Here is a 17,710-nt window from a genome sequence, read left to right on the forward strand (position 1 = left end):
ATGAAACAACATTGTTTTCATGTGTTTTTACATTTTTCATTGACAGAGGGGTGCAGTTCCATCTTTTATACAGTGTACAATGGTCAAGTTATTGGTATGTCTGTTACCTCAGAAACACTTATTTTCAGGACATTCAAAATCCTCTCTAGTCATTGTGAGATTATAATCACTTGTTGCCAATCATAGTTATCTTACTCTGCTACAGAACATTAGATGGGTGTTACCCCTCCTATCCAGCTGCACACCAAGATGTTAAATATCTACGGAAGTGCTTCAAAAAGCATGACTAAGAAACGGATGAGACTGTCAGGCTCTCAGCAGGAAAGTGAATATAAGAAAGGAACCAAGTGAAATATGTTAGAACGAAAAATAAAACATCAAAAATTAGTAAAAGGACTCAGGTATGATGAGAGTAAACGTGAAGATAATTTGATACATAACAAGGAAAAAATGAGTACGTGATATCGATGCAAGGAAAAGCATTTGACTAAACACTTGACAAAAACTCAGAAGACAGAAAAACAAGACAGCTTAATTCAATGAAGGTCATCTACCAAAACTTCACAACTCATTTAATGTTTGAAAATTCCCTTATCAACCAGATGCTGTTAAAGTAAGGAACAAGTCACAAATAGCCACTCAACACTCCTGTCAGGCATTGTGCTGGAAGTCCTTGGTGATGCAGTCAGGCAAGAAAAAGTGTTTGAATTAGAAAGAAACAAAATGGTCTCTCTTCACAGATGACACGATTATCCACTCCGAAAATTCCAAGAAACCAACAAAAAGCCCCGCCCGTGAAAACAAGCTACCGAGTTTAGCTAGGTCACAAGACAAAAAGTCTGTTTAGGGTTTAGATCTGGAACGTCCCCCAAAAGCCTCACATGTTCAGAGTTGGGGCTTTTGGAAGGTGACCGGATGGGTCATGGGGTTCAATTAGGAACTTGCTGTTAGGAGGCGGGGCCGGGTGGGAGGAGGCGGGGCCGGGTGGGAGGAGGCGGGTCACTGGGCCTTGGCCTAGGAGGGCCCATCTCCCTCCCCAGTCCTCCCTTCTCTCTGCTTCCTGGCTCCCAGGATCTAAGTAGCTTTCTTCATGGCAGGTCTTTCCACCACGCTGTTTCTGCTTGGAGCCAGCCAACCATGATGACATCAAAGAAGAAACAGAAATTACATTGTCAGTTCTTATCAATTTAATCTACAGATGTAATACAATTTCAATAAAGAATTCAATAGCTTTTTTGGGGGTACTGGGAACTGAACTCAGGGCCTTGTGCTACTGCTGAGCACTTGTACTCCTGAGCTACATTCCCAGCCCTGCATTTTTTTTTTTTGGTACAAATGATCTAGTTCCAAAATTTGTGTGGAAGGCAAAAAAAAAAAAAAGCCAAAACTATTTTGAAAAAGTAGAATAAAGTTGAATCAAACTACCCAACTTTTAGGTCTCATTACAAAGCTACACTAATAAAATCTGATATTGGTGAGGGGATAAACATGTAGATCATTGGAACCAAAAGCGAGTCCAGAAATAGACTGGTAGATTTAAGTTTTGTCTTGGAGGTCAGTGTAATACCCTGCCACTGAGTGTGGGCTGGACTTAACAACTCCCCCCCCCCCTTTCTTTTTTGGTACCGGGGATTGAACTCGGATCCTTGGGCTTGCGCAGCAGGCAGCAAAACCACTGAGTTTAAATCCCCAGCCCAACAACTCACTTCTAATGAATAGAAAACGGTGGAGACAAACGTATGAGACTTAAAAAGACCTGGTTACAAAAAGACTGAATCCTGTGTTGGGTTTGTGCTGTCTCAAACTACGTGGCCTTTGGGAAGCCAGCTGCTGCATCATGACGACATTCAAAACAGCCTATGGAGAACCCCATGTGGTGAGTTACTGAAGCTCACAGCGAACAGCAAGCAAGGAAGTATGATCCTTCAGCAGTCAGCCAAGTGAGCTTGAAGGTTCAGAGAGGACCCACTTTTAAACAAGACTGCAGCCAATGCCAACAGCTGGCCTGCTACCAGTGTGAGACACTGAGCCAGAAACAGCTAAAGGACTCACTGCGAGTTACCTAATGCCCAGACACTATTATTAGCATCCTAAGTTTTGGGGTAATTTGTTATGCAGCAATGGATACTAATACAGAATTTGGTACTTGGAGTGAACTACTGCCATGAGACCTAAAATATGGGAGTGATTTTGGTATGTGGCAGTGATTATAGAGCATGGTAAAATATGCTAATAAAAAAACTAAAGTACTTGGAAGAAATTATAGAACCCTCATGGTCTTGACAAGGCCATGGATAAGGAATTATAGAAGAGTGAGGTAAATATTATTGAAAAGTGAAGGAAGAAATATCCTGTTATGTAATGGCACGCTGTTGAGCAACACTGTCGCCTTCGGTAATGTGAGAAGTGACGCATGCACCCAATGTGATTCACTAGGATATTCCAGCAGTGTTAAAGCTGCCACCTGACTGGTGGTCATATGCCTGTAATCCCAGCACTTAGGAGGCTGAGACAGGAGGATCATTGTGAGTTTGAGGCCAGCCTGGGCTACATAGTAAGTTCAAGGCCCTGTCTGAACAACCAAAACACCAAATAAATTGAATGCAAATGAAAACACAGCATATCAAAATTTATGGAATGTAACTAAAGAAGTATTTATAAGGAAGAAGTTATGGCTGCAAATGACTATATTTGAAAATAAGATTCTCAAGTCTATAACCTAAGCTTCATGTTAAGAAACTGTAAGAAAAGTAAACTAACGCAAAGCAAGAAGAATGGCAGTAATAAAGATTACAATGAAAATCAATGCCCTAGAAAATAGAAAAACGAGAGAGAGAGAAGTCAGTAAAACCAGAAGTTGGTTCTTTGCAAAGATCCTCAAATTTGAAAAACCTTTAGCTAGACTAAGAGAAGAAGAGGAAATTGCAAACTGTAGAAATAAGGATTGAAAAGGGAGTTTACTTCTGACCTTGCCGCAACTAAAAGGTTTACAAGGGAATATTATGGATAATGATATGCCAGCAAATTAGATAACTTAATAAAATGGAAAATTTCTGAGGAAGACAAACTCAGTGATATAGAAGAAATAGAAAATCTTAACAGACCCATAATTACTTTTTTAAAATTGACTTCATGATTTAAAATCTGGCCACACACACACACAAAAGCCAGATGTTTTCACCAATGAATTCTGTGAAACATTGTAAAAAGAAATAATAACAATTCTTCACAAACTCTTCCAGTAAGCAGGACAGAAAACTTCACAGTTCAATTCTGTGAGCCAATATTACCCTGATACCAAAGCCAAAGATATCATGTTAAGGCCAAATGTCCTTAACAAAATATTAGCAAAACAAATCTAGAAGCAAAGAAAATGACCCAGTGAGATGATCTTTAGAATTCACAGTTGACTTAACATCTAAAAATTAATATAATAGACAATACTTGTAGTAATAAGATAAAGAACAGAAGCTACATGACCATCTCAATAGGTACAGAAAAATTACTTAACAAAATCCAATAACTACTCGTGATTAAAAAGAAAAAAACTCAATAAACTGGGTACAGAAGGTAATTTCCCAATGAAATAATGTATGACTATAGAAAGCCCACAACTTTGTGGGTGTAGTGGTGCATGTCTGTAATCCTAGCACTCTGGGAGGCTGAGGCAGGAGGACTGCAAATTCAAGCCCAGCCTGGGTGACTTAGCGACTTAGCAAGACCCTGTCTCAAAATAAAAATTTAAAAAATGACTGAGGATGTAGCTCAATGCCCTGGATACAATCCCAAGTATCAACTGCCAAAAAAAGAAAAAAGCCCACAGCTAAAATACTTAATGGTAAAAGACTGCATACTTTCTTCTTACGAGGAGGAATAAGACAAGTGTGTCCACCTCTATTCACCATTGTGTGGAAGTTCTTGCCAGTCTCATAATTAAAAAGGAAATCCAGACTGGGAAAGAACAAGTAAAACTTTCTATATTCACAGACAACAGGATACTGGACAGGAACTAAAGAATCCATACAAGAAACAAGTTTGAGGACCCCAAATTAAAATATGAAAAGGAATTGTACTTTTATATAGCAGCAATGATCTAAAAATGAAGTTTAGAAAATAATTCCACTCAAAATACCATAAAAAAGAATCAAATGCTTAGGAATAAATTTAACAAAAATGTGCAAGATTTCTATATTGAAAACTACAAAATGTTGCTAAGAGAAATTAAAGAAATGGAGATTCATTTTTTGTTCATGGACGAGAAGACACAAAGTTGTTGAGATGTTTCTTCCCCAGTTGATCTACAGATGGAATGTGATTCCTTTCAAATTCCAGCAATCACTTTTGCAGAATGACAGGCTCACTTAAAATTTTATATGGACGTGGAAAGGACCCAGAAGAGCTAAACAGGAAAAAAGAGAGCAAAAGTAAAAGACTAACATTTCCTGATTGCAAAACTGACAAAAACCTAGAATAACCAAAACAGAGTAAACCTAGTGTAAGGAGAGGCCCGGGTCACTGGGAAAGAATTGATGGGAAAAGTCTTTGTGATTATTTGATTTTTGACAAACATGGCAAGGTAATTTTATTGGAAAAGGTAGTCTTTTCAACAAACAATGCTTTATTCTCAACAAGTGATCCAATAAATGAAAACTGGGTATCTACACACTTCTATCAAACAGGTGAATATAGTTAGTAATGTTATGCCACACACAAAAACTAAAAAAAACAGACCATAGACCTAAATGAGAGAGCAAAAACTATTAAACTCTTAAAGGGGTAAGAAAAGGAAGTTTTCATGACTTTAAGAAATACAGTGGAGAAAAGATAGATTTCCCAGAGAATGGTCCTTCAACATTTAGGTATCCAGATGCAAAAAGAAAAACATGTCCTTTACTTCATATAAAAAATTAACTCAAAATATATCACAAACTTAAGTGTAAAACCTAAAAATATGAAACTTCTAGAACAAAACAGAAGAAAAATTGTGTTACCTTAAGTTAGGCAGATTTCCTATACAGCATGAAAAGCACCATAAAGCAGACTGGTAAACAGAACTCCATTAAAATTAACAACTATTGCTCTTCAAAAGATATTGTTAACAAAATGAAAAGACAATTGGTAGAAAATATTTGTAAACTATGTGTGTGATAAATTACCTGTATTCATAATACACAAAGAACTCTGAAAACTAAGAGCCTGGTGTGTTGGCACACACCTCTAATCCCACACTCTGGGAGGCTGAGGCAGGAGGACTGAAAGTTTGAGCAAACCCTGGGCAAATTAGTAAGAACCTTGACTTAAAAAATAAAAACAAAAGATAGGGGTTTAGCTCCATGAAAGGGTCCTGAGTTCAATTCCCAGTACCACAACAAACAAAAGATAGGGGTTTAGCTCCATGAAAGGGTCCTGAGTTCAATTCCCAGTACCACAACAAACAAAATCTAAACAAGAAAGCAAATAATGGGACAAAACTTTGGCCAAGATTTGATAGAACATTCCCAAAGAAGAGATACATGATAAATAAGAACATGGAAAGATGGTCAACGTCAGTTATTTATTTATTTATTTTTTTGTACTGGGGATCGAATTCAGGGCCTTGCACTTGTGAGGCAGGCAGCAGAACCACTGAGCTAAATCCCTGGCCAACATCAGTTTTTAGTAAGGAAATATAAATTAAAACTCTGAGATATCATTACATGTCTATAAAACTAGATAAAATGGAAAGGACTGACCATACTAAGTACTGGTGATAACCACAGGAAATGGACCTCACGTATACTGTGGGTGGGAAGATCAAGTGACACAACAGAACAATTTGGCAGTTCCTTAAGAAGTTAAACGTAGTGACTGCCAGCATGGTCTTGTCATTCTACTTCCAGGTCTTTGCCCAAGGAAACCATAAATGTTCATAGATCTTTATTTGTAAGGTTCAGAACCTAAGGGTTTATGGATAAACACATCACAGTATATCCATACCTTGGACTACTACTCATAATAAAGGGAATGAACTATTGATATACTCAATAACACATATGAATCTAAAAATAATCAGTCCTATAGAACAGATACTATTTAATTCCTCTTTATCCCCCCCCCCCCATTACTAAGTTGCTCAGCTGGCCTTGAACTTGCAATCCTCCTGCCTCAGCCTATCAGAATGCTAGGATCACCGACAGGTATGTACCATTACACTCAGCATAATTCCATTTTAAATGAAATTCTAGAAAACAAAAATTCTAGCAGCACAATTCATAATAGCTAAATCTGGGAAATGGCCTATATGCCCATCAACAGATGAACGGATAAAGAAAATGTGGTGTGTAGATACAATGGAGTACTACTCTGTCATAAATAAGGATAAACTTAAGTAGTCCTAGGAAAATGGATGCATCTTGAGACCATAATATTAAGTGAAATAAATCAGACACACAAGCTTAAATATCTCAGTTTCTCTTATATGAGGAGCCCCAAATATAAATGAAGAGAAAAACAAAAGGTAGATAATAGGAATTCCAGGAGATCTTTTTCAAATGGGGTGGGGAGTTGGAGGAAGTGGGAGGGAAAAGAGGGGAAGGGAATGAAAAAAGTATTGAGATGTGTTATGTACATGTACCAGCTCCCTACAATGAATGTAATCATTACACATGCAAACACACACTAATACGAATAAAATCTGTAAACACAATATTGACCCACAGTGATACAAAGCAGGCCAGTGGTTGCCTGGGAATAGGAGTGGAAGCGAGAAAGGTTTCAAAGGGGCCAAAAGAAATTTAGGGAACTGATGGACGTGTTCTCTCTCTCTCTCGATAGTGGGAATGTTTCCCACTTACTACATAATTTCAAAATGGTCAAATTATAGACCTGAACATGTGCGGTTTACTGTATGTCCATTACTCCTCCAAAATATTTTTGAAATTGAGTATTTTGTATGTCTGCTTTTTTGTTTTCTCTATTATTTGCATTTCATTAGTCCACAAAGAAGTATAAATTAGTTGAGAGCATTGTTTTAAAGAATTTGCCTTGTTGTAGAGAAGTTCTATTTCAGGGTAATAACAGATTTTGGTAAGACAAAGGTACACAGTGAGTTTCTTGAATACTCACTAGCATAACAGAAAAGCAGTAGGTAGCTCAAATAAGAGGGTTAAAGTGGAATGAGAAAAAAGCACCCAGCCCAAAGGAAGGCAAGGAAGAGAAGAAAGGAACACAGGAGTTAGGGTAAGTGGTCCAGAGGAGACAGGAGGAGATAGGAGGCCATTTGGTGTCAGTGACATTAAATGCAGTGAACTAAATGGGCCAGTTAATAGGTTAAAATATGTGAGACTTAGTAAAAATTGTGTGTTTACAGAATACCAGTACATAGGCTATAGAAAATGTAAAAGTAAGGTAGAAGTTATGTCTTGGAACCCGTAACCAAAAGAAAGCTGATTCAGCCCTTAATAACGTCATGGGGGGAGATGGAAGACAAGTTACTTCTGGAAATAAAATCGGTCAGTTTATAAAGATAAAAGGATGATGTCATCAAAAAATTCACAGTAGAATTTTGTACGTCCCCCTAAATGTGGCCATCAAATTGTAAAGTAGCCTATTTTTGTAAAAGGGCAAAAATGGTAAAACTTCCGGAGAAATACAAGAAACAGTAAAATCCACATAGTGGGAACTATTTCAAAAACTTTCCATCAAATTAAAAGAATACGAAAACATTATTAAGATATGGGGTATTTAACAAATTAGCGAACTTGACACACAGGTGTAACACTGTGTAATTCTTAGAGAAATGGAAGAAATCCTCCCTACTGCTCAATACCGCTCCCTCCCCGACACCTGAGAATACACATCAGGGCCAAAGAGCAGGCGCTTTTCTTAAAACTACAACACTGATTATCCCCTGGGGGACCAAATGTAGCAAATAAAACTATAGGGCTCTCAGTTAAATTTCAATTCCAGAAAAACAACAAGTAATTTTCAGTATAAATCTGTACCATCATCATACTATGAAAGTGCTGTTTCCCTGAAATTCAAATTTATCTTGGTGCCCAGTGTTTCTGGAAACCCCAACCCCAGGAGAGAGAGGTTGCAGTGAAGCACTCGTGAGGCCCTTGGCGAGGTCATGTCCTTTGGGGTCCTGACTGCCCGCAGGCTCTTGGCCGAGCAGCCACACTCGGTGCTCCTCAGAGGATCTTGGGGTCCCCCAACTCCCAGGGTTGCCCTGTGAAGGTAACGCATCCTACCCTTCTGCCTAGGTTTAGCTAGGGACGGGGACAAGCTTAGCAAAGCTAACAAACACAGTCATGGTTTGCAAAAACACAGACATTTTTAATTTTAATAAGTTATAAAAGTGGAGTTTCAAATTTTACTATACAGAACAAAAATGTATGGGTGGCGGTTATCAGGGAGAGAGAAGTTTGTAATTTGAGTTCAGCACCTTGAGAGCCTGTATGGTGGCTGCCTGCCATACAGGAGTAAATACGCTTCATCTGACAAAGATATTGCTACTGAGCACCATGATATACTCAACAGAGACCAGAAAAAACCCTAAAATAGGAACGGAAGGCTTCCACATGAACTCCCATGGGTTTTCCAAAAGAAGTGTGTCAGAGAGCTGGATCCCCAAATCTAGCATGCATCTCCCTGGAGTGGGAAGTGACTCTCAGGTACCTCAGGAGGTTTCCCGGGTGATGCGGACAGTCTGGGCATCAACGCCATGTTAGAAACCTCGGCCAGAAGGTATGTGGCTGCCTCCCGGCTCCCAGCTGCTGGCTCTGAGCCTCAGAAGGGTGTGCGAGCCAGTTCTCCGCGTGGGCAGAGCCCGGTGAGTGCTGCTCTCCCGGGGACGCACAGCCCCCGGGAACTCTGGGTACGCCCCACGGCCTGGACGCCAGGTGGGCCTGTGGCCAGGCTGGACTTCAGCTGTCTGAGGCATCTCCCTCCATCTCCCGGGCAGAGGACAGGTGTCCAGGCAACATCCTACCGGTGGGCTCTGACAATGGCGCACTCCCATTCCGCAGCCCCTAGGCTGGGGGAGTGAGCAGGACCCCGCTGGCCCTCACCTTGAATCTCCTCTGCATTCGAGTATAGAGCCAGGCAAGAGAAACTTCATTCTCCAGCCCATCACGAACACCGACGTCCTGGGCTCCACGCATGAGGGCCTCAGGACCCGTTCCCAACCTACGGAGAGGCAAGACTACAGACATGCTCTCAGACACACACGAGAGACATTAAAAAGATTCTCCAGTTTGGTTCTCCAGGAGACAGAGGCCAGGACAGCATGGGAGTGGCCATGCAGTAGCGGGAGGCTGGCTGGGCCGGAGGCAGTGGCCGTCACCCAGGTGGAAAGATAAGCATCATCTCAGACACTGCTCTAGCTGTTCCTTCCTCTTCGCTTTTTCTTAGGCTGCCCTCAAAGACATGTGCACACCCATACCTGGACTCAACATGCTTATGAGCACCTCAAAACACAGTAGAGGGTAGCTACTAGAGGTCATCCTGAGCCTCAGTATTCCCATCCATATGATGGGAGTTCAGCAAGACCGCGTTCTCTGACATCTATGGTTGGTGAGAATACTAAGCCTCTAGAGCTTTCCTGGACACAAGAAGCTCCAGGGTTATGAGGCAGGCAGGCCCGGCATGGAACAAACGCACCTGGGTCTCCTCGTCTTGGGAGGCTGCACGTTTACGAAGCAGCAGTGTAGTACAACGTACAGATGAGCCGCTACAGCCACCACCTCTGGCCCCTCCTTCCCGTTTTCCTCACCTTGTATGGTGCTCACAAAGCACCATTCTGCCAAGAACCAAAGCTCTTCAGTGTTTTGAAAGAGCAGAGATGAAGCAGGCCTTTGCCCCTCCCCATTGGAGGCCCCATCCGCAGGTCTCCACTGGGGTCCAAGCTGTCTTAGGGATGCAGGTGGGGCTGGGCCAGACTGAGAAGGGGGAGCCAGGCCCTGAGCAGAGCTGGTACCCAGGGGCAAACCGAGCCCACAGCCCAGCGTGGCAGCACCTGGGAGGCACAGCCTTGCTCACCTCTGAGCACGGGTGGGCAGGAGGCTCCCTGTGAGGGCCCAGAGCTGAGGCCAGGCTGGCCAGGGTCAGCGAGGAGGAGAGACCAGTGTCCTCCCGCCTCCCTCGTGGCCCAGCCACGGGCTCCCACCGGCCTCCTGGGAAGAAGTGGAGACGGCCACACAGCCCCCACACCAAGGAGACAACCAAGGACCACACCAGGGAGCGCCGAACAGTCAGGTGACTTTTCAGAAGTCCCTCGCTCATGCTCACAACTGTGTCAAGCAAGATAGAGACAGAGGCTGCAGCCCGTGGATCTAGAAACGGAAAGTATCTGAGCAGACCTTGAAGGTGGAGTTTCCCGTGAAGTCTGGACAGTGTAGACAGTGGCAAGGCCAGGGCCGAGCCAATGAGATGCGCAGACTTCACAGCAGCAGTGACCAGTGACGCTGAGCAGAAGCCAGCCCTCAGGCTGTCCCAGTGCCCGTGCCTCTGTGCTCGCCGGCTCCCTGCCTGGCCCAAAGGCGTGCGTGTTCACGGCCTCCGTTTCACTGGACGCATCCTGGAGTCGATCGCGATCGCGTACTAAATGAAGCCCGTCCCTTGACACCCCCAGGGCTGGGGCCTTGGTCTAGGCATTAGCAGGGCACGGCCTACATCGTCTGCAAGGAGCGGCCGCTCCCCAGCCGGCTCAGCCCCTCGGACCGCTTCCCCGTGGCGCCACCCTCCAGCCGCCCTCACCAACAGAGGCTGCAGAACCCCTGCCTTTCTGCCCACCCCACCCGCACCCCATGGGGCCGAGGCGCTCCTGGGCCGGCGCACGCGCATACATTATGTATGTATCTATTTGCATCATTCCCCTCTGTTGCCCCAAAACTTTTGGAATCAGGAATTTTGGCTTCATCCTCTTGACACAGAATTTGCTATCCCATGAAATATCTTTAGAAGCAAGAAAAAAAATGCTAGCGATGCTATCTTTCCACTTTATTACAACTTCCCGAGTGCCTCCTTCTTCCGCATGGCCTCGATGAGCGCCTGGATCCTTTGGTTCCTGGTCTTTTCGTACGGGCTCGGTCGTCGGGGGATTAAGTTGGGCGGCTGGCCCTCGTCATCCAGGGCCTGGACTCCATAGGGCGCATCCACGGCGTTGGCTTCCGGGCGGTCCTCCGTAGCGTTGAGAGGGGCCTCGGGCAGGGCCCTGGGGGAGGGCTGCTCCTCTGCGGCCAGCGTGGGCCCCGGCAGCGTGGGCACCAACACATCGATGTCGTTGTGCTTCCCGGGCGGGGGCTCCACCTCGTCCTCCTCGTCGGTGGCGGTGGCGTTTCGCAGCTTGCAGGACTTGCAGCAGAGCTTGTTGTAGCTTGGAATGGAGCAATAACGAGTCAAGACTTCCATCCTACAGAACATCGACTTGTCGCCTTGGCAGGGGGCCTCTGAAAGAGAAGAGTGGGACAAATAACCAAAGGACAAGGTGAGGGGGACTCTGTTCCCCCACAGGGCGCAGCTTGCTGGAAGAGGCAGGTGAGAGCCGGAGGCAGCACAGGCAAGTGAGCTCACGCGGGAGGTGTGTGCGGCTCCGTGGTCAGAGCAGCGGGCTGGGGCTGCACAAGCTGCGAGCGATGCTCCCTCCTCCAGGCAGGCCCCGCTGAAGCTGGCTTTCTCCGTCTCCCGAAGTCTGAGCAGCGAGTGAGGCCCGTTTGTTCTTACGGAGTGACTTCAAGCTCAACATAAAGAAGGGCACTTCCTCGGGCTCCTTTACGCCTCCTGCCCTACCCCGGTCAGCTCCACGTCCGCCAGCATCTCATGCCTCGGATGTGGCTGCGTCCCTCTATCTCCCCACCTCCACCTGGTGCGCTACCTTTCCCGGGAGGAACCTGTCTGCATCCTTGTTCTCGTCCCCCTAACCACGCCAGTCAGAGCGCTGCTTCCTGCCTGGAGATGCGGACGTGTCCGCCCTGCCTGGAGCCTTTGCTTCGCCCCACACTGCCTTACAGTGAAGCCCGCTCCCCTTCCTGCCCAGCGTCGCTCTGGACTCGGAGCCCCGCTCCGCACCCCTCCACGGCCCCGCACACGCTGTGCTCCTCCTTTCCTGTCCAGCGGCTCCCTCACCCTCCCGGCTTGGCCAGAAGCATCTTCTCAGCAGGTCTCCTGCTCTAAGAAGCAAACCCCGGCCGGTGGCATCTCCCACTGCCTTCCCCACATTTCAGGCCCACTGGCAAATTCACATCTAACGGTCAGGAAAGGTTGCTGGTGCCTGACCTCGTCACGACCCTGGGAGTCCCACAGGCAGAGCTCAGGCTGTGTTGGGAGGCCCTGCACCCAGAGCCAGGCACGGCGAATCCCGGAGGGCATAAGGATGGGAAGGCTGTGGGCCAGCAAGGAAGCGAGTCCAACACAGGGCACGTGCCCCAGGCAAGAGCCCACAGGCCCTCACTGCTGGAGACAGACCCACTCGGCTCCGAACTCCCAGGGGGTCAAAATCAGGGGGAAAATATGTGGCTGCAGGCCCCAAAACGTGAGGATACAAACACATCAGGCACGCAGGAAAAGCCCGGGTCTTCCTCACACCAAGACCAAGAAACATGCTCCCGAGGCAGAGCAGGACAGGTCATGGCCCAAGGAAACCAAACCCAGAGGGCCTGACCTGGGGCTGTCAGGGTTTGCAAACTGGTAGAAGGCTTTGCTCACCGAAAACCTGGACACAGATGTCCAGTCTGTGAAAGAGGCAGAATCAGAACAACCCTGTTTGAACTTGGGGACACTGAGCGCCATCTGCTTCCTTCCCTGCCTCCACTCCGTCCTCTTCCTCCTCTGCACTTCGGCCGAATGGTGTGGAAGCCGCTGATTGCAGCCTCCTGGACTTGGTGACGGCTCCCCCACTGTACAAGGTTGGACAGAGGAGGAACTGGGAGCCTGACGGGATGGGACCTCCGCCACGTGGTTACACTGTCCCCTGCCTGCACCTTTCCCTTCACACAGGTAACGAGACTGCTGTTAAACACGTACCTGCGACTTCCTTTCCCTCTCTCTCCCATCAGGCTGGGGGTCCTGAGAATTGGCCATCATGTTGATCTAATTATAGGGGCTGGGGAGCTATGGCCCGGGGCCAAGTCTGTCTTTCCACTTGGTTTTGTAAATAAAATTTTACTAGAGCACGGCGGCTATCATTTGGGATCAGAATGTCCTCCAAAAGGTCTGTGTGTTGAAGGCTTGGTCCCCAGACTGTGGCAGGACTGGGAAATGGTGGGACCTTTAAGAGGTGCAGCCTACCTGGAAGAAGTGAGGTCACTGGGGGCGTGGCCTTGGGGGGGACATTGGGATGGCTCCTTGTCTCTGTATTTGCTCCTGGGACCCCATGAGGTAAATAACCCTCTTGTACCACATGTTCCATCTGGGATGAACCATGCTGCCACAGGCCCAAAGCAATAGGACCAAGTGACCATGAGAGCTGACTCGCAGCCCAACAGCCGTGCCTATTCCTTCATCATCTACAGGAGTCGGGATGTATGGCTGTGGACCACATCTGTCCCTGTGTCCATTCCGTACATGAAGTTTTATTGAAACACAGCCAGGCCTGTTCATTTCTTACCTTTGCTGCTCCCCTACTACCACAGCAGCACTGAGTAGTTGTGCTAGGGGTTCTGTGGGCTGCTGCACTACCTACAGGAGTTACTCTCTGGCCCCTTGCAGGAGACGTTGGCTGCCCTAGCCAAGGGCATGCCTGGATCTGGGCTCCACACAGGAGAAGCAGCCAGTAAGGTCTACAGAGTGTATGGAGACGGCTCTGAGGACCAGAGTCCTCTTCCGGGACACCTCCCTTCCACCTGCTTTACCTCCCGACTTCCGATTTCCTTTGAACAGCGAGCTGCAATGCTCTCTGTTGTTACACCCTAAAATAAGCCAATGAATGAATAAATAAGGCGCAAAGTCATTGGCCAAGAGCTTGGCTATGCTATCATCAACCTAGAATATGTTCAGAATACCGTCAGCCTCAGTGTGTGCAGTTCCACGTCCTGGGATCCAACCAACCCTGGACCAAAAGCATTTGGAGGAAAGTTTCATCTGTCCTGAACACACACCTTCTCGGCGTTCTCCAAGCAGCAGCTGCGTAGCAAGGGCTCTCGCAACACGCCTTGTACTCAGTGTTGAGAGCCGTCTAGAGACAGCTGAGCATACGGAGGGTGTGCACAGGTCTCACGCACGCCGCCGTGGTCCTGAAGGACTGGAGCGACGGGGGAGGTCCTGAAACCAACCTCTGAGGGACAGCTGCCACCGCCACCACTGTCTGCAGCGGGCACACCAGTGGCTGCACGCTCCTAGGCATCATCGCTGACCAGAAAGCCCTCTGAGATGAGGAGATGCACATTACACCCCAGAGGGCCGAATGATAGGTCCTGAAATCTGACACCAAAGGTCTCCGCCAACAGAAATGTTTGGGTTTTATAATTCATGATCTTCCACCATGTTCAGCGGCAATGAACTAGCAGGACCTACTGGCTTCGCCGGGCAGGGTGTTGGACACCTGTAATCCCATCACTCGAGAGGCTGAGGCAGGAGGATTGCTGTGAATTCGAGGCCAGCCTGGGCTACATAGTGAGTTCAGGGCCAGCCTGAACTACAAAGCCTGCCTCAAAAACAAACAAACAGCCTATTGGCTTCTACGGAACGACCATAAACCATGGCAAGTGAACACGCTTTTCATAAATACACCACCTGTGGCCCGCCACGATCTGAGCAGTCTTGAACACCATGTGGAGTACGGCTTGCTTAGTGGTTTTAAGTTAACTCTCTTTTAAACTTGAATGTTATTTTAGAAGAAAACAGTATTACTGGTATTCATGGATCCTGAGTGCAGTAAGTAAAAGTAGCACGAAACCTGAATATACGGAAAATTTCCGCCTGGCACAGCGACCAATGCCTGTGAGCCCAGGACGGTCAACTTACTTAGGGACTGAGACCTTGTCTCAAAATTGTAAAACGGGGTGGGGGTGTAGTAAAGGCCGTGGGTTCCATCTCTCACACCATGCCCCCTCCCAAAAGGAAAGGTCCTCTGAAGTACATTTTTAAGTCAAACTCTAACACAGCAACAACACGGTTTGGATCAAAAAATGTCCCCCAAAAGGCTCCTGTGTTCAGAGGCGGGGCTTTCGGAAGGTGACTGGATCGTGAGTCACGATCCTCATGCGTGGATGAATCCACTGATGACTTCACAGCTGCATGAGCTGTTAGGAGGTAGGGCCTGGCTGCACGAGGTCAGCGGGCTGTGACCGAGAAAGGTGTGCCCTTTCTCCTTCTCCGTCCCTCTCCTCCACTCTACTTCCTGGCTGTCAGGAAGTGAGCTGCTCTGCTCAGCTGTGCCTTTCCGCCATGAGGACTCTGCCTTGGAGCGAGACTACCCACGGACTGAATCCTCTGAAACCAAGAGCCAAAAGAAACACAGTTATACCTTGGTACTCGCTGGCTTCAGAGCATACTCATCACATTTTGATGGGAAAAAAAATGTTTCAGCATTTGGCACTTGAGTCAGTCTCACAGCAGTTTGGAAACAGTGCAGAACCTTCACATATCCATTGTTCCTGTCTCGTACTTTTGTGCATTTTAAATGTCACAGGTTGCAAAAAAAATTAAGAATGATACCACTAAGCCATTAGCCCAGAAAAGTGTAAAAGCTCACAAATTATTTGTGATTACATTATTTCTCATGGGGAAAAATTCCTTCAGTCCATGTTGGTTTTGGCACTTGTCTGGCATTCTGGAACAAATTAAAGATGACTACCAAGGTGTGACTATTTCCTCCTCTAAAGCCCCCAACACTGAGCCCTTCCTCTGCAAAGTTCTGAGCGGGACAGAATTAAGTATCTGAGAGACGCCAGAATGAGTGCAAAGTGAGGCTTTCTCTGAGGTTAGTAAAAGGGGGAGGATGAGGAGGGGCCCGTGGGTGGGGGTGCACGGAGGCCCTGATCACCTCCACTGTCTCCAGCCCCCACACCGCACTGGGGTGGAGAATGGATCCCCTTCCCCGCACAGCCAGCGGGCTCGGCACCATTTCACCACTCACTAGGCTGTGCAAGTAGTTAAAAGGTGAGAACCCCACACGCCTCTCACAGTCTGGTCACACGGCTCCTGAGCAGCCCGGGGGCCCCTTTGGGGGGCACTGCTCCCCCCACCTCGGGGGCTGGCTCCCCGTGTGCAGCACTGTCGGCCACAGGCGTCCCCAGTGACCCTGTCTTGCCTCTGAGTAGCCACCAGTGCTCTGGGCAGCTGAACTCAGCCACAGGCACGGGGGCATCGGACATCGGGAAGGAAGGGCTGGGCCGGTGTCCCAGCCCACCTCCGTGACGCTGGGTGGGGCCCTGTGTTTCCTTCCTGTGATGTCCGTGATTCTTACCGCTCCCGGCACAGAGAAGGGACCGGAAGGCGTCTCACCTGTAGGCCACAGCACGTGCCCAGGTCAGGCAGGAGGTCCTGCCCCCACCACCTGTGCCACAGGGGCACTCGCTGCCCCGAAGCCGGGGACTGGGCCAGGCCCAGGGCAGTGCCCCGATGGCGCCCTCTTCCTGATGCCAGCCCAGCCCTACGAGCAGGAAGCCTAGACATTCCCTCCAGGTTCTCGTCCGGCACTCAGCGCCCAAAGCCCCAGCCATGGCAGCAGGTTGCTGTCACATTTTGAAAACGCCTGGGTATGTGTCTGGGTGGCCCCAAACGTCTACACGGGGCAGAGGGAAAGGGGAAGTGAAGACCTGAGTCAGAAACAAGGTACCGCACAGAGCGACGCCCAAGGCTCCTCAGCACTGTCCGCCTGCAGGAGAGGAGAAGGCGCCGTAGCTTGCCAAACCCAAGCACCCAGTTTCACTGAACTTTTATTGAGTTTATTTGTGGGATGCATGACAGGAGATCTTTCCATCACCAGTAAGAATAAAGGTCGTTTTCACAGTCACTTTGGCACACACTGACATCGTCTCATTAAAAAAAAAAAAAGAAAACCAGAAAAGCAACGACAACGGAACCGATATAATACGTCATCAAATACATACAAAACACTAGTAAAATATCCCTGATAAACCAAAGTGCATATAGACAGCGAGCACAACGCCCGGGACCGCAGTCAAGCAGGTCACTCACATTGCCTCGGCAAAGTTGGGAGTTAACAGTCGTGAGGAGCGGCATGTTACACACCGGTTATTTACATAACAGTAATTACTGCCAGAGGAGGGAGGCTCAGCTGCGGGGTGGGGGCCAGCGAGGATGTGTTATTAACAGATGGAGCGGCCAGCAGGCGGGGCTGGTGTGGCGGCAGGGCCGGAGTGCTACGCTGTCACCGCCAAGCCTAGGTGTGCCACCCTCTGGGGTAAGGCTGCCCTGCTGGAGCCGCCTGGGGCTCCACACAACAGTCAGCGCCCAAGGGCCAGGTGGCTGCTGAGCTCAGAGGGGGCGAGCGACGCACCGGCATCTCGGCAGCACAGACGGCCGCGCGCAGAGGGCCCAGGTGGTCTGGGCCTGGAACATTCCCCCTGGCAAAGGTGGGCGGCTCGGAGGACACCCCGAGACCTCCAGGGTCTGCCTCCTGCCGGGCCCGGGTCCCCACTCTGAGGCTGGGGCGAGCAGCCAATTCTGTTACCTTTCAACTTTAAGGCATTTTCTACATAGTTTTTCTAAGCAAAAAAGCAATAAAAATTGAGGTAATTCTGTAGTTGTTCACACTGGTAGGTGAGGC

At 47.8% G+C, this 17,710-nt stretch overlaps 1 protein-coding gene across 2 annotated transcripts in view; it reads right to left on the reverse strand.

Moving 5' to 3' along the window:
* Positions 1 to 10,965: 10,965 nt before the first annotated feature.
* Adamts2 (ADAM metallopeptidase with thrombospondin type 1 motif 2) overlaps positions 10,966 to 17,710 on the reverse strand; it is a 194,731-nt gene continuing 187,986 nt past the window's right edge. For both annotated transcript variants that reach the window (XM_021242213.2, XM_021242221.2), the window contains one exon: positions 10,966 to 11,429. In XM_021242213.2, the coding sequence (XP_021097872.2) occupies positions 10,984 to 11,429 (446 nt within the window). In that variant the 3' untranslated portion in view covers positions 10,966 to 10,983. The remainder of the gene's footprint in view (positions 11,430 to 17,710) is intronic.

This window comes from Heterocephalus glaber, unplaced genomic scaffold (assembly GCF_053883595.1).
Source record: "Heterocephalus glaber isolate CG9 unplaced genomic scaffold, H.glaber_assembly_v1.0 deba00001606, whole genome shotgun sequence".
NCBI classification, from domain to species: domain Eukaryota; kingdom Metazoa; phylum Chordata; class Mammalia; order Rodentia; family Bathyergidae; genus Heterocephalus; species Heterocephalus glaber.